At 38.4% G+C, this 18,518-nt stretch overlaps 1 protein-coding gene across 1 annotated transcript in view; it reads right to left on the bottom strand.

Annotated features, from left to right (window-relative positions):
* LOC142143093 (uncharacterized) overlaps positions 1 to 18,518 on the bottom strand; it is a 189,355-nt gene that overhangs the window by 148,881 nt on the left and 21,956 nt on the right. Inside the window, exons 5-8 of the mRNA XM_075200807.1 lie at positions 15,783 to 15,943; positions 14,011 to 14,187; positions 3,339 to 3,480; positions 394 to 578 (exon numbers count right to left, since the gene is read on the bottom strand). Of these exons, the coding sequence (XP_075056908.1) occupies positions 394 to 578; positions 3,339 to 3,480; positions 14,011 to 14,187; positions 15,783 to 15,943 (665 nt within the window). The remainder of the gene's footprint in view (positions 1 to 393; positions 579 to 3,338; positions 3,481 to 14,010; positions 14,188 to 15,782; positions 15,944 to 18,518) is intronic.

The following is an 18,518-nucleotide window of genomic DNA, read 5'->3' as shown; positions in this document are numbered from 1 at the left end:
ATTAGAGGTGAGGTGAACTGTCATTGCATACATATAATGATGGGCAGCTTTGCATTAAACAAGAAGGACAGACAGGAATCGGTGACATCTACTGTTGCATTACTGTGGAAGTGAGTTTGAGAAATTGTGCTATCAGTGGCCTACCGGTCTCTAGAGAGAGTTAAAGGAGTCAATTGCTTGCTGCTGCTCTCTGTGCATAAATAGAGGGGAGAAGAATCATTTACCAATTCCTCTGCATGCTGTGTTTGCCTCATATCAAGCCCTTTTTTTCACATTAACACTTTATTTTTAACAGATTTCTTCCAGTAAATATCTCTTTATGAAAATTGATGTGGAAATCCATTAGGCCCCATCTGTGTCCCTAAGATGTGCTCTGACAAATTTGACACTCACCTTTGGAATAAAATATCCTCTGAATGTGATATCTTGAGAGGTTGCATGCGGGAGACTACCCGGAATGATATCACCAAACCGCTGAATTTCATGAATGACAGCGTCAGTGTACGGCATTTCTTTTCTATGCTCTATTTGTGGTGTAGCTGATCCAATCACTCTTTCAATTTCATTTTGCACTTTTTCTGTCAGAAAAGAGTTTCTAAAATTATAATTCATGTCACATATCTGTATAAACTACTTAGAGTTGTAGCAATATTCTACACATACAAAATTAACTTGGCAAAACTCACCAAATGCTTTGCCTAATATAACATATAATGGGCTCTAAATACATGCACAGAATATAATATGGATGCAACGTATGACTTCATATACCAGTAACAGCATGCACATCAATTACATTATAGACATTACCTTACAAGACACCAATGGTGTCAATCACAATTCTGTAACATTAGTTGAGCAAACGTAATGTATGCCTGAGTGAGCGTTGCCAGCAATTTACGACATAGAAAAACCAGAGATGTAACTGCCAGGAAGAACGCAGTTTAAATCGCTCGTGTTCTTTGTATTGTATATCATGTATCACATCATGAAGTCATCGGATGTCCTTTTGTGCTATCTCATATTTATAGCAGGCCAATTTTACACCAGGCCCTGAAAGGTATTATTAAACCAGTGAGCTTAATAGCGAAATGGAATAAAATACTAAATGAGTTTGTAATCAGACTAAAAATCTGGTAAATGATGAGACGATGCTGTTCCAATTCTGCAGTGTGTATGCACTTGCAACCAGCAGTGTCGGCAGATCTCCGTAGACTTTATAGAGTCACAAACTTTTAAGCCGATGATTATGACAGATGAATATCACAGATCTGAAGGTGAATCTTTTAAAATGTATATAGTGTGTACACATGAATCAACATGCTGACCGGGACATTCAGTCGATAGTGAAATCATTAACCAAAATGTATTGAGAGAAAATTTTCTGTCGTTTGTATCTAGTCTAACTTTTGAGGTTTTGGCAGTAGATAGTAATCACCTCTTACAGCTGACCATGCCCTTTACTATTTGAATATGGATCAAATATCTAAAGTACTGTACATGAAGGTAATGGTGGAGTCACACAATTTGTCCAGCTACAAAAGTGCTAGTATTGATAGTGCTCAGTTACTGGAGGATTACAGTTGATGCAGAAAGCTTCTATCCAGTTACACTGAAGCAATTCCTTTCAGAAAATGTTGAATAAATGTTTTTTCACCCTTGTTATTCCTGTGTGACAGGCTAGGATCATTCTCTTTTATACGAGTATGCAATCTGAAAAAAATGTTAGATAATTTTGTTTTCTAGAACTTTTGTCCAGTCTCTGTTCCATTTTTAATTATCCTTTGGTTTTTTTATCATTCAGTCAGTTATTTTATCCATGCAAAGGGGTCAGGGGTCAGCCTGGACAATCAAAGTGTATTTTTGGCTGCCTGGTTGTCTAATGGAAATGCCACATTTCTGTAATGACAGTGCTACAAGGCTCCTCCTCTAGACTACAGAGTTACAATCTTCCAGTTCCACTGATGCCTTGACAGTCCATGAACTGGACATTCAGGACCGGATTTGTAAATTACATTTCATATATCTGAGGGAGGAATTCAATTGGCCAAGTTACTGTAAAAAGTAACGCGACCTGCGCAATATTATCATCATCATCACCATTTATTTATATAGCGCCACTGATTCCGCAGCGCTGTACAGAGAACTCATTCACATCAATCCCTGCCCCATTGGGGCTTACAGTCTAAATTCCCTATCATACACATACAGACTAAGGTCAATTTGCTAGCAGTCAATTAACCTTCCAGTATGTTTTTGGCGTGTGGGAGGAAACCAGAGCACCCAGAGAAAACCCACGGAAACACGGGGAGAAGATACAAACTCCTCACAGATAAGGCCATGGTAGGTAATTGAACTCACAACCCCAGTGCTGAAAGTGCAAAAATGCTAACCACTGAGCCACCGTGCTGCCCAATAATAGTGCGCTTAAATATCATTATTACGGTAATATCAACGCTGGCTCTTTGCCTGCAGCTTCCTAAGCTGCGAGTAGAAAGCCGGGTTAAATTTACTGTAATAACGGTGATAGGTTTCACGCTGTGCTACTACCAGGGGATTTGAATTCCCCCCTTAGAGTCTAAAAATGAAGCTAAAGTAAAATGATTATTCTGCTCTGTAATGGGGTTTCAATTCCAGACAAAGCAAAAACGCTTAGGGGAATCCTGTGCGGAACACTCTAGGAAGAAATCAGCTGTATAATTCAGTATCTAAATGCAGAAGGAGGAGAATATTTTGTATAACCATCTTTTTAAATTTTGCATGTCTCTAGTCAAAGATAATATTTTTCATTACGGTGGCCATGTTACAACATACCTCATCTATGCCAGAGTGTTGCATATAATATATCTCACAATTTTCCTATAGTGTGCTGAAGACTATCTGTGTGCTGAAGACTATCTATAGAGCTTCTGTAGTTTAATCCAGTCATTCAACATCAATGGTACCTTAGCCGGACATTAATCTGCCAGCACCAGTCCTGGATCCATCCCCTGCCATATACAATCTGTCACAGATGCAAACCTATCACAAACAGCTTTGCTTCCTTTATTCAATTATAAAAAAAAATATATGTAGTTAATCAATATTTATACAAAAATATATTCTAACAAATGAACATAAAAACACTAAAATGTTTAATTCATTTGCAGAAACTACTATACATGTATAAGGATTAGCACATCCCCTACTTTGAAATACAAGACTATGAGAAGCTCAGAAGTCCACACTCAACCTGTAGCCTTATACTTTTATATGGTCATAGAACTCCAAGGTGACTTGTCCTTATATTTCACAGTAGGGGGAGCATTATCCCATAAACAAATATACAGAGTTCTCACTTTGGATGTCTGGGTGTTTCATCATTAGCAGGAGGCCCCATCTCAGAGTGGTAGCAGTTGTCTCCATTCCTGCGATAAATAGATTTCTCACCAGTATAGTGAGGTTGTCATTGTGGAAATACAAAGTGGATTCTGGTTTCCCCTGCATAATATAAATAGAACATTACTATACAGACTATTTCTTAAAAGTTAAGAAAACTACCTTAAAATGTGCCCTTATACTGTAGCAAATAAGTGTGCTTTTTAAATGTAAAGATTTTCCATATATATGTATATATATAGTGTATATATAATATAAATCAAACAATTGCTTATCTGGTTAATATCTGAATCAGCATTGTTCACAGATAGATCACTTAATCATGAGGTACTTGCTCAGAACTGAAAAAAGAGCAGAGAACCCCACCTTTAGTTTAGTAAATGTGTAACTAGCACATATATGAAAATAAAATTATTGATAGCTTATATTTTGCACCATATATAAAGTACAAGGCCTTCAACCCCTTCCAAGAGTGGACTCATACATTTTCAACCAGTGTAACAGAGAATGCAGAACACAAATTCATCAGGGGTAGTTAAAAAGCTACCCTACTTGTTTCATCTGCTTAGGGACTTCATTAGGGGAAAATATTGCTTAAAATAATCATCTCTCTCTTCCTTTAAATAGATACACTCATAATCCATGCTAAAATGCAAATTGCACATACGTAAGTGACACAGGATGCTGCCTTGCATGATATCTGCCATCTTAATAATGTCACTTCCTGGGAAGTGATTAAAACTTAAATACAAACTATAAGAAACCATAGCCATTAAAGAACAAATACATTTTAGACAAACAGGGTCTAAGACTAACTCTTCTGGCTGTTCTACGATTTCTTTAAAAACTAGAAACTTGAAAAATGTTTGCCTCCATATAAGAACACCTAAATAGGTTTGCCACTTTACAATCATTTCATTCTACTGAATAAGGAGGGCTACTATTGCCACTAAACAGAAGTTTCCCAAAGGGAGATGATGTACTGAGAAGATGTACTTCATTAGGTCTTGGGAAATAAGGAATTTTCAATGTTTCACCATACGCTTTATAATCCTGAGATCTCTTTATTAAGGGGAAGGTGTGACATTTGCACTCGCACAAAAAGCTAATACTTTGCAAACTATTATTTATCTTAATACATTTGCAAGATGTCTGCAGCCTGATCTTTAAAATACATTTTGCAAAAAAATATCTTCCCATTATAAGGGATTCTAGGATTCTAATGATACACAGTACCTCTCTAAGTCAGATCTTAAAGTAGTGTATAAGTTCTATCCTTTACAGTCAAAGTGCAACCATATTAATATCTTTTAGGACATGGTTAAATGGGATTTGACAAGGACAGAGATTATAAAGTGAAAGAGAATATATTTCAGAAAAGCAAGCCCTAAAGCACCTGTATAACAATGTGAATCTGATTATCAAGAAAGCTGATAGAGGTGGAGGTATAGCGATAATGAATAAAGAGAACATTGTTAAAAAAGCTTCAAGGCTTCTATTCGACACAATATCGTATACAATACCTATTTGAGAAAAAGGAGTTGTTGATGCTTTTGAATATCAATATATTTTACAAAAACTAATATTCCTTAATTTTATTAACTCCCAAAAAATCATAATTTACCTGGGAGACCAATTAATGCTAAAATAGATTTGCTTACCTGTCAAGCTTCAAACTAAATAAAATAAGGACACATCAACATTGCTACAATATTTTAAAGTTTTAAATGGAACGCAGAATATTTCTGGCTTATAATTCATATGCAGCCCTTATATCTATTGAGCATCAGTTAGGTATCACATGTAGACTAGTTTCTTAACCTGGATGACAATTGAACTCAGAAACATAAAACATTTTATTTGTGATCATATCTCTTTAAACCAGACCTAACTTATTTTATTTTAATACTTTCTTAAATAATTTAAATATACAAAAGTGTGGAACAGCAATGGGAACTATTTTTGCGATTTCTAAATCTTTTTATGGAGATTGGGAAAAGTTGCAGCTGCCAGAGTAAATTTTAGTTAAGTAAAATTGATTTATTTAATGATTGATTATAGATATATATATATATATATATATATATATATATATATATATATATATTGTAACAAAGGGAGGCATTTAGCTGACAATATGCAGAGAATGCATGCAAGCAGGGTAAAACATTCATGCAGTAATGCAGCTAGATTGAAGATAAACCAGGTAAAGACATATGTGTGGCAAACAATAGTTTAAAGTTTGGGTAACTCTCAGGGTTTGAAAGCTCCTTCCTCACAGCAAACAGACCGGGTGTGTCTGTGTCAGTGCAAATAGAACCATTGATGGGAGCTTCCTCTTAAAGGGGATGTGGGTGTGTCACCTGCCCATCAAGCTACGGCTGGGGGAGGAGTATCATGTATAAAAGCTTGCTTGTTGCATTGTACAGAAAGACCAATGCTGGGGAAGCTGGCTGGTCTTTAGAGAACTGGTCTCTGTCTAGCTAGTGTTTAGGGTCTCCAGAATCGGTGTGAAATTCTTATGGTGTCAAATATATTTTACCATCCTGACAATATAGCTGCATAAAAAGGAAGAAGTTGTTTGCGTATGCTTCAGTAGTAGTGGGCCCGTGCCACAATATATATATATATATATATATATATATATATATATATATATATATCAATAAAATCATCACTAGGAATTTTATTAAACAGTTGATTGGAATAGTTATCTACATTTTAAGAGTAGTCATTTCAACAAATGGTAGAAACATATACCTTTCTCACAATGTTGATGAATAAAGAAAAATTGTATTAATAATGTGTAACCAACAACTAAGTGTATATACCTAAAGGCTTAAAAATAGAGGATATCTGGATAATAGCTTTGATAATGCCATTAAAAAGATTAATACAGAGGACAGAGATTCATTTCTGCTGTATAAACGGAAATAAAGGAAAAATCCAGAGTCCAGTAGTAATAAGATGAGTATATGTAAGTCATTAAACACCAACTGGAAGATTTCATTTATGAACACGCCTTTAGCTGAAGTTCTACTGAAGAAAATGGATAGGCAAAAAAAAGACTGATTGGCACTTAGCGTGTTGAGAAATAAACAAGAATACATTTTTATATATTGGGACAATGAACATTGGGAATATTCAGTCATTGTAATAACTGTAAACATGTATGTTTGGACACTAATCTTTTTTAAAAATTAAAAGAGATAATGGTTCTATTAGCATTAAACATCTTATGAATTGCACAATACCTGTCCAGGCATAGGAGAAGTGGAAGTCTATACACGAGGTACCAGATTCATTAAGTAAAGCAAATAAAAAAAGGAGTAAATTTGCACCTTTGCAAAACCATGTTGTATTGGAGGTGGAGCTAAATTTAAAATGTAAGGACAGATTTATAGGTGGAGAGCAGAGGAAAAAGAAATCAATTATTTGTGTGGTACATGATAAAGCAGCCAGTATGTAAACCTTTTTTGCTTTGCTTTCCTTAATGAATCAGGCGCCAAGGTGTGTAGAGTTGTTATCTCAAAAAGATATACCGTATATACTCGAGTATAAGTCGACCCGAATATAAGCCGAGGTACCTAATTTTACCACAAAAAACTGGTAAAACTTATTGACTCGAGTATAAGCCTAGGGTGGGAAATGCAGCAGCTACTGGTAATTTTTTTTTAGATTTATTCATTATTATGTTTTTAATTTACATCTGTATATGCATTTTTATATCATGTGTGTTTTTCAGTTTATTGCTATTTTGTCATTTTGATGTATGCTTTCACCCCCTATGTACATTGTTGTGGAAAATAAGAAGATGTATACACATAAAATACAAATAAATTATTAAGTGTGTAAGTTGTGAAATTTGAAAATCTATTACTTGCAGTTTGGTGGGGTTGTCAGTTGTCAGGGGTCACTCTCACACGTTTGCAGCCACTATCAGAAAATATTTTGCACTCCTTTGGGACGTACGGCATCATATTTGCCACAGCCTCTATTATATGTGCATCCTCCTGGAGCCCATATTGCTCTTCCTTGATACACATCTTCACATGCCGGTGCTCCAGTGGCAGAAAGGGGATGAAGAAATCAACTATGTTCTGGTCAATGAGGCTGCTGTGAAAGAATGCACCTTTTTTGTTGTAAAGTGCTAGAGAGATTTCAGGCTCCAGATCCTGTAACTTCATCTCCTCCCTGTCTTTCCCCATTTTCAAGTTCTCCGGCACCTTTGTGTTTATCAGGTTGCCATAATCATTGCTGCTGAAAAATGAAGATCGCTTTAAGGTAAGACACTCCGTTAAAAAAAAAAATAGAGAGAGATTTTTTCAGCCTTTTCCTTCCCCCGCAGTGGAACGCATGTGCGTTCCACCGACAGGAAGTTCGGCACGCAAGTTTGCGTTCCAAATGCTGAACTTCCTGTCAGTGGAACGCACATGCGTTCCACTGCGGGGGAAGGAAAAGGCTGAAAAAATCTCTCTCTATTTTTTTTATTAAACGGAGTGTCTTACCTTAAAGCGGAACTTAAAAACTGAGGGACCGGACACCAGGTAAGTTCACCCGTGTATAAGCCGAGGGGGCTTTTTTCAGCATACAAAAATGTGCTGAAAAACTCGGCTTATACACGGGTATATACGGTATGCCAATATTGCAACAATTGTGTTACAGGTGAATTGTATACTTCAAATAAACAACATTATTCTTAGAAGTTCACGGTTGATATACATATCTCTTAAACCAACCTTGTCTTCAGTGTATCGTATTCCTGGGTTGCTCAGTATAATTGTAGCTGGATATCAGATAAGGCTATCTAAATATTTCTACACTCTAGTTATATATTCTTATATATTATCTCAATGCTTGTTCAATATTAAATAGGCTCTTAGTAACACTGTTATTTTTAATTAACAATCAGCGTTTTATTCCAGGAGACATAAACTTATGTTTATTATATTTAGAGATTGATTAAATCCATGGTTGGTAGAAGACTCAGCACTGATTATGTATGCCACAACATTCCTTATAGCTTGTATACAGGGGATTGAGCTTTCATCACTCCCAGGAACTGAGGTATTGGCATTTTCCACCGCCTGTACATGTGTAATATGTATTTTATTGTGAATAATGAGCATATTTATTTAAAATAATAGAGGGCTTATAATTATAAGGAATATTTCCCCCTGATGAAGTCTCCAAACAGATGAAAAACATAGGGTAACTTTAATAAAAACTAAGGGATCTGCTTTCTGCATACTCTGTTACATTGGCTGAAACTGGAGGGGTCCACTACTGGAAGGGATTGAAGACCTTGGACTCTATATACGGTGCAACAGATAAGCTGATAACACTTTTATTTTGAGGTATTTGTAATTTTAATTATGCATTCAAATGTGACCTATTTACTACACTGTTAGTGAGTTAATTTGCTATAATTTTTTCTGTTGCTACAATTTCTGAGCAACTAACAATTTAGTGATCTACCAGGGAACACTGCTGATTCAGAGTAGCCAACAATCATTTGATCACTGTCACCCCCACTCTCGCTAGCCCACCCACCTTCTCTTCCTGTACTTTGGTATCAGCTGATGAAATCCATACTCAATCCTCCTCACCGCCCTCCCCCTGCCCACTTGACCGCATCCCCACTCACCTCCACTGCTCATTCTGTCTCAAAGCCTGATACCACCTTGCACGATTCCTCAACCTCTCCCTTTCCTATGGAACCTTCCCATCCTCAATCAAACATGCTACATTACAACTGTCTAACTTCCTCCTCTCACTCCCTCCTTGACTCACTGCAATCTGAATTTCACTCGCTCCACTCCAACAAATCTAGCCTCAATAGGATTTTACTAACAACCTTCTCTTTCCTATATCTAATGGTCATTACTCCCTTCTTATCCTTCTCAGCCTTTGATACTGTTGACGACTCTCTAGATTTGTAAACTCTCCAGTCTATAGGCCTCTATGACACTGTCCTCTCCTGGTTTTAGTCTTTCCTCACCAACCACTCATTTTTAGTCTCTACAACTGATTACACCCTTCCCCCCCTCTTCCCTTATAGGACTGAGTTCCCCAAGAATCTGTTCTTGGTCTCTTGCTATTCTCCCTATACAGCTCCTTTTTCCTTCATATTTACCCTTCTTAAAACTACTACTACTCTTATTTTTTCTTCTTATTAAGAGTTTTCAGTATGAATAGTCCAACAAGGTCTGCTGACCACACACTGTAAAATGATGCATGAAAGAAGGTCAGTGAATATCGGGTGACCCACTAGAGAGGCTTAATGCTAGACACCAGGTAAGTATTCACTGAGGACAGAATTTCACTTAGGGTTTTTGGGAGAATAACTCTGCATTTATATTTTATCACTCCCGATTATGAATAGATTGCTGCTAGGCTATTCAAGAGGTTGAAATATTCACATGTGTACTAATGAAACAAAGTTTGCATGAGCCCCAAAGGGCAAAACTGAGCATCCATTTTTGCAGGTGTAATATGTGTTGGGGCTTAGCTCATATGTATGGGATCACTTCTGGAATAATTTGTAGTGAACTTAAAAAATGTAACAAAAGCTTATAACATTCAAATTTAAAGGAGATAAATAAAATAGAAGAAGAAAAACAGCGTAAGGTTCTTTTTAAATGTTAAAAATAGTGTGTTGCTATCAATTTAGCAAAAAAATATTTAAATATAAACTCATACTTGGCAACTTTTCCTCGTTGGCTTCCGGGAGATTCCGGGGGAGGTTGACGGGTGGGGGCACATCATTTTGCCCTCGCCCCCTAAATGATTGTCACAATTTTGGCCAATTACAGCAGGGGGCAGGGCTAAGATGACAATATTTGCATTATTAAGCCCCGCCCCATCACTTATCTATTGCGGGAGTGAGAACAGGGAGGTTGCACTGCTCCTCTGGGAGGTCTCCCAGAAATGCGTAAGTCTACTGGACATTCCGGTCGAGTAGGCAACTAATGAATCTCTAGAGACTGAAGTGTCTTTTACCTTTCTGTCTCCATTAGTGGAGTCATGTTGTCTTACCTGTCAGTCTATGATTACATCTTGGTCTCCATAGAAATGGCCACCTCCATAGGCATCAATACATGGACATAGGACACAATTTCTGAACTGTGTCATCCTGCCACAGATGGCGAAGTCAACCACGTCTTGTACTGGCTCAGCATCAGGGAGAATGCCAGACTCTTCAGGGAGTGAGGGAGATCACCCCTATTTCAGGAAGTCTCCCTGACATTCAGGGAGAGTTGGCAAGTATGTATAAACTTGGGGCAAATATATCAAATATAAATGTTGTTTCAACCCCTACCAGTCAGTAGAAACCTGAGATTCGACAGACAGCTGTGTCAGATGTTTGCACCCCACAGCCATGCCCCATAATTACCTTCTACATAGAAACAAGCATTTACTTCACTGCTCCCAAACACAGGACCTCTATGTAGCACCAATATATTAGAGAAACAGGACAGTTGAGCACGACAGTTACATGACCGCATGTAATCTCAAAAGCATTTGTTAACAGAGTGCCTGAGGTTGCAATTATATATGTGCCTGCCATTTGTGTTGCTCTACAGTTTTGTGAAATGGACAATATTGAAACACCAAAGAGTCTGGCATTACTATTTTAGGAATACATCTTCTATAGATACCATCAGGGGGGGAGAGGACCCAATAATGTATAAAGGGGGGGAGAGGACCTGATAATGTATGAAGGGGGGGAGAGGACCCGATAATGTGTGAAGGGGGGGGAGAAGACCCAATAATGTATGAAGGGGGGGAGAAGACTCGATAATGTATGAAGGGGGGAGAGGACCCGATAATGTATGAAGGGGGGAGAGGACCCGATAATGTATAAAGGGGGGGAGAGAACCCGATAATGTGTGAAGGGGGGAGAGGACCCAATAATGTATGAAGGGGGGGAGTGGGGCTGAAAATGTCTGCAGGGGTGGGGGGGGAGTGGGGCTGAAAATGCCTACAGGGTTAATAAAATGTCTGCATGGGTGGGGGGGGAGTAGGGCTGAAAATGCCTACAGGGTTAATGAAATATCTTGGGTGGTATTTAAAAAATATAGCAGTTTTGAGGGACATGATATCTTTTTTGTGTGGCAATTACATGGCTGTTTTAACTATCACTATTATATTTAATGCCAGTGAGATGGGGCTGGTAGAGGTTAATATTTTATTGACCACAAATGTTCAGATATTACTTATATATGCCTGTACAATGGGGTAGTGTTATCTGGCCATAATGGAGTGGGTTTTTTTTAAATTAAAGAGCCTAATCATTCTGGGTTTGTTAACATTTTGTATTATAATACATTTTTTGCATTTTCAGTACAGGACTCCAAATTTCCCAAAGCCAGCGAGAAGACAACAAAGCAGCAAGAGAGAAGAACAAGAACAGGTAAGAGTCAACGGCGCAATCAATCTAAATTGAATGCTGGAGAATATTTCCGAATATTTATATTTAGGAGTATTCCTATACATTGGGGGGTGGAGGCGCTGTTGGTGTATTTGACTACGGTGACTGGAACCTTTAATCAGGCCCTGGGTTTACTGTAGTCGTTTTATGTTGTCTCACGCAGTCAGAACAGTACGCTTTTGTAAATGAAGCAAACTGCTTGGTACTTGTTAATCTGTGACTGTGTTTAAAACATTATCAGAATAGGTTTGGTTAGTTCGTGTCCAACTACATGTATATGACAGTTCTTTCGATTGTTTTTCAAATGTGTTACCCATTTATGCTGAGGATGGTTATTTTTTTTTTTTACTTTTCTTGTGTCCCATTGATATGTCCGTATTAATCTCTGCAATGAAATTTCTTTTTATTATCCGTTATTTTATGATTTAGTTGTGACTGTGTATTCATTTATAATATTAAATGAATTTAATGTTTTGTACGTATCCCTGAATGTCTAATTGGCCATCTGTATGTATATGGTTTTTTTTATAATCTATCATGTTTTTTATTAATCATCACATCCAATTATCTCTCACCCACCTTCTCTATCCCCCTTAATTTATATACTGTGTTATTTAAAATGAATAGAAAAGACGTATATCCAGTTACTGTAGTAAAAAAAAATATTTTTCTCTGACATTTTGCTGTAGATGGAAATACTTTTAATGCGGCCGTGTGGGTTCAAATGATCATTCAATAGTTATGGTTTTTTTTTAGATATATGTTAGAGTTTTATTTCATGTGGAGTGATTCATGAAAATTCTGCCATTACTATTTAATCAAGGGAAAAGGGTTCCTGTTATCTATATGTGTGTAAGTATTCTGTTGTTGCCTGTATAATTGGTGGTATTGCTGTAGTATGGGGTGGCGTGGTGGTGGCAATGTTGTAGTGTGTTTGGGGCTTAGTATTGTTAATATGTAGGAGAGGGTATTGCTGTAATGTGGGGGTGATGCTGGACGCTGTAATGTGGGGGTGATGCTGGTTGCTGTAATGTGGGGGTGATGCTGGTTGTTGGAATGTGGGGGGGTGATGCTGATTGCTGTAATGTGGGGGTGATGCTGGACGCTGTAATGTGGGGTGATGCTAGTTGCTGGAATGTGGGGGTGATGCTGGTTGCTGGAATGTGGGGGGTGATGCTGGACACTGTAATGTGGGGGGTGATGCTGGTTGCTGGAATGTGGGAGGTAATGCCAGATGCTGTAATGTGGGGAGTCATGCTGGACGCTGTAATGTGGGAGGTGATGCTGGATGCTGTAATGTGGGGAGTGATGCTGGTTGCTGGAATGTGGGGGGTAATGCCGGATGCTGTAAATTGAGGGGTGATGCTGGACACTGTAAAGTGGGGTTGATGCCAGTTGCTGTAATGTGGGGGGTGATGCGGGTTGCTGTAATGTGGGGGGGTGTTGCTGGTTGCTGGAATTTGGGGGGTAATGCCGGATGCTGTAATGTGGGGGGTGATGCTGGTTGCTGTAATGTGGGAGGTGATGCTGGTTGCTGTAATGTGGGGGGTCATGCTGGACGCTGTAATGTGGGGGGTGATGCCGGATGCTGTAATGTGGGGGGTCATGCTGGACGCTGTAATGTGGGGGGTGATGCTGGACGCTGTAATGTGGGGAGTGATGCTGGTTGCTGGAATGTGGGGGATAATGCCGGATGCTGTAATTTGAGGGGTGATGCTGGTTGCTGTAGTGTGGGGTTGATGCCGGTTGCTGTAATGTGGGGGGTGATGCGGGTTGCTGTAATGTGGGGGGTGATTGATGTAGTATGAGTGTGTGTGGGGGGTTATTTATTGCTGTAATTTGGGTACTAATAATGTATTGTCATGTTATTTATTGATATAATTGGGGTGCTAACAATGTAATGTTGAGGGTCATTAGTAGAAATAAATACCCCCTCACACACACTCATACTACATCATATTTTACAGCACCAGCAAAGCGCACTGCGCCAGCATCAGTGTGCAACAATATAGTGCATGAAGCCCACAACACGTGGGCCTGTGTGCTTTAAATGCCATGGCTGATTTTTTTGTCCCAGTCCGGCCCTGGATACCATTTAGCAAACACACATTTGGGGGACTGATATTGAGGCACTAATGCTTTTACATACATTTATTCTTATGGGTAATTAATGCTAAATGATAACATATCATTTATACCTCTTGCTGTTTAGCCAGAAATGCATCAATCAGATTCCTCTGGTCTTTTACATCCAGTTCTTCCTTCTGTTTTGTAAATGTCGCTCTTATAAAGCTATGAAACTTCTCACCATTTTCAAAAATTTTCCTGTGATCACCTGGCAGCCAGTCCATCACAGATGGGAAACTGTTGTACAGCTTCAAAAGAAAAATTTCATTTTAAACAAAATTATTTTGAATGTTTAAATCATTTTCATGTCATACATAGACTAACATTGTGATGTCTGTTAAAACAAAAATTAATTTAAAAATAAAAATAGATAATTCTACCATTATTCTTGTGAGGCAACGAGGGGTTAATTTTATATCAACATTATTTTCTTACATGAATATTGATTATTAGAGTAGTGACAGTTATATTGAGTGGGCGATGTGAGAACCCGGCACCTGTTAAATGTTTTTTACTCAGGCTTACCCATTGTACAGGCGCTGGGTCCTCACATCACCCCCTTAATACCAGCAATGTAACTGTTGTCATTTTAAGTGACTGCCATCACAGTGTCGGCTTCTTCTGCTGTCTGCTTTTATAGCAGCCTTGCCGGAAATGTTCTCTGTAACTATTTCAGTAAGTCTCCATTTTTTACATGTGAGGATTACAAAATTCTGGCTTTTAATGTCGCTATAATTCTTGTTGGAATTTTCGTAGTCTCACTTTCGTACCCCAGTCACTCTTTATTGGGTGCAATTTCATGCTCATATACATTGGGATTTGTATATGGATACTTGTTCACTTAGTGCAAGTACTGTTTCTATTGCTGTAAAGTCAGTATATGATTGTGCCTGGCTGGTAGGATTAATAAGCCTGAGTGTTAATTTGTTTGCACAAATCTACATAAGCCATGCTTTTTGTTAGCGATGGGTAAGAATGATTTGTTTCTTTGCAGTATAAGTATCCATCTTGGCTTGACATTTTTTTGTGTCATTTCTTTGTGTCTTATAAGTTTATTCTTTCAGGTGTTTAGAAAGCTTCCTAGGTCGAAGTCTAGGTTTAACCCATTGGGTGCTAATGTGGGTTGATCAAATATCCACTTAGCTTCCTCTCTGGAGGTTCTGGATAAAACGTTTCTCCCTCTCCAGGGCTTCTTGATTCTATTAATTCCTATGAATTTTTTTAAGTGTTGTCGTTTGGAAGATGAAAAGCTATCACCAATCTAATTCTTTCCTCTCCTATCCCTTCTCAAGCAAAAATCTAGTGCCAACAAAACTTTAATCTGCTACAAAAACCCCCAAATTAACAAATACAAAAGAAAGATTTAAATTCTTGGGAAGGGATGAATAAAATGAATTACTAGGGGTAGTGGCGGGTGCAGTTACTGTCTGTGACAATTGACTATTGCTATCAATGCAACCTTTTGTCAACCATCTAGGCATACTATGTAAGGGAAAATGCATTTATATGCAATAAGTCAACATAATTTATACATTAAGATATACACAAGAAAAAAAGAGCCCCAAAGTTCTTTTACTCTCACGACAATAGTGAAAACGTACGAGTGGTGGAAATGAATAATTAATGCAATGGACAGGGCGATAGATACAAATTTTGAGGGGAGTAGGTGTTTCCCTGTCAAATCCCTGTGTTTCCCTGTCAAATCCCCATGTATAGCTGTGAGTTTTTCACCACGGGGACCCTTACAGAATTCTAGCCCAGATTATTTGTCAAAGGAAAGTAGAAGTAAAAAAGTAAGTAAAAGCAGAAAAAAAGTTGAAACAGCAATAGGAGAATAACTTACCCTGACCATAGGTCTTCCCATAAATCTTACATTTTCATTAATTAAGCTCATGATCTGCAGAATGGTCGGATCCTCATAGTCAAATCTATGACTGAGTAGTATGGACACGATTATATTGGCTACAGCAGCAGTAATGATGGTCAAATTATTAAACGGTTTTCCTAAAAATGAAAAGTAAAGTGTCAAATTAAAATGAAACATCAGTAATATCCATAGAATATATATATATATATATATATATATATATATATATATATATATATATATATATATATATATATATATATATATGGCAGCACGGTGGCCTAGTGGTTAGCACTTCTGCCTCACAATGCTGGGGTTATGAGTTTGATTCCCGACCTATGTGGAGTTTGTATGTTCTCCCCATGTTTGCGTGGGTTTCCTCCGGGTTCTCCGGTTTCCTTCCACACGCCAAAAACATACTAGTAAGTTAATTATATATACCCAAGACAATAAATAAGGAGCACCACACATAGTGTAATTCATTCAAGTAGGTGACAAAATAAAAATTGGTGCCAATTATGCTCGTACCAAATATATGAATAGTATCAGCTTATCTGAGGAGTAGATGAATGTAGTTTGAATACTCTAATATTCCTTCTACTTATCAACCAGAGAGTGCATCCAATCCAGGACTCTTCACTGGCTTTCCAAGTTGTCCCTGTGGTCCTCAGGCTCTGCTGGCTTCAGACGTCTCTGTAAAGCTGGGTACACACTACAGAAATTTCGACCAACTTTTTATGCCGAGCGATTTTACATGCGACCGATGTTCTGATCGCTCGGTCCATGGACTGCATACACACTAGCCTTGTTTAGGACGATAAAGGGAAGAGCAGACGTCCGTATAGCGACTTTTTACAGCCATGTTGTCGTGAGCAATGACTGTAATTTCGTACTCACTGTTGTGGATCGGTCGGAAGTTTATACACACTGCACAGCGGAAACGAGATTGGACCGAAAATATTAAACGGTACGACCAACCAAATGAGGCGACAATCGTCCATTTGGGCAGACTTTCGACCATCGTGTAACTGTACACACTGACCCGACCTTTAAACGAGCGGTCGTATGTCGGATGTTTGAGCCGATTATTGGATGTAAACAGTGTAGTGTGTACCTAGCTTAAGATGCTGCCCAGTCTTGACAGCACTACATTCATCTACTTATCAGATAAGCTGATATTATTCATATATATGGTATGGGCATACTTGATAATTGTCAAGGATTTTTATATTGTCATTTTTTTTAATAAATTACACTATGTGTGGTGCTCCTTTTGCTTTATGTCTCGGATTGTAGGTTTGGCACTTGCAGACAGGTGTCAGCTTATCTTCTTTTGATATATATATATATATATATATATATATATATATATATATATATATATATAAAGTGTGTGTGTGAAAACATTTTGAGGAGATCACGAATTTCAGGATTTGGAATAAACATTTTTGAACAAACAGAATTTTCAAGATGTATTTTTTTAATAATTTTTCTAAAATACTCAAACACTGATATCTTTAACACTTCTATCAAGTGTGTTTTAGTTTATACTGTTAACAAAAGCTTAATGAATCAATATGCTGAAAATCCAATTATTTTTACAATAGCACAAAGAGTCCCATGAACAGAACAGTGGGAGATGCACTTTTCTCTACTTATAAGCAGTCACTGTAGCACATACTTACCTACTTTCTTCAGCTCTCTTCCGGGAGCCAGCCAGTGGAGGGGGGCGTGAGGGGGCGGGGCGGCCAAAATCGCGTCATTTCGGCCCCGCCCCCTGTGACGTCATGACGCAAATTGCGTCATTTGACAGCGGGGGGCGGGGCTAAACGCCGCGATTCATCGGGAATCGCGGCGTTTGGGATCTAATTCTGCCCACTTCACTAGGAAGTGGGCACTTCCTAGTGAAGTGGGCAGAATTCGGGAGATTGCCACACTCGCCCGGGAGTCCGGGAGACTCTCGCAAAATGCGGGAGTCTCCCGGACATTCCGGGAGAGTTGGCAAGTATGCTGTAGCATTACCCTCATATCTACATATAAGTATGTGCCCTCACCTCTATGTATGAACCATAATTGTATCATTATCTAGTCTCTTCAAAATCCCCTACTGCCTTGCTATTCTGCAGAATGGTTTTCACATTTCTCAGAATGAATAATCTATCACTAAAACTGAGATGACAGCTGTGTTTGGGATGTAATAAAAGGGAGATGTCTGGGCAGGACAAAAAAAATGAAAGAGGAACTCTGCACTGATCACTGAGGGGCTCATGCACAGTTGCATGTATTTGTATCCTGACTATATAGAGGAAACATGCACACTTAAAAAACACATTTACGTACATTTGTTAAGTTGGACACATCTCATGAAGTGTTCAGCTGTAAATCATCATCACCATTTATTTATATAGTGCCACTAATTCTGAAGCGATGTACAGAGAACTTACTCCCTGCCCCATTGGCGCTTACAGTCTAAATTCCCTAACACACACACAGGCACAGCCAATTTAACCTACCAGTATGTTTTTGGAGTATGGGAGGAAACCGGAGCACCCGGAGGAAACCCACACAAAAACGGGGAGAACATACAAACTCCTCACAGATAAGGCCATGGCTGGGAATTGAACTCATGACCCCAGTGCTGTAAGGCAGACGTGCTAAACACTTAGCGACTGTGCTGCCCAATCACTAGCATTTACGCCAACTGTACATCAG

This window comes from Mixophyes fleayi, chromosome 3 (genome assembly GCF_038048845.1).
Source record: "Mixophyes fleayi isolate aMixFle1 chromosome 3, aMixFle1.hap1, whole genome shotgun sequence".
NCBI lineage: Eukaryota > Metazoa > Chordata > Amphibia > Anura > Limnodynastidae > Mixophyes > Mixophyes fleayi.
This window is presented reverse-complemented; position numbering and strand designations above follow the sequence as displayed.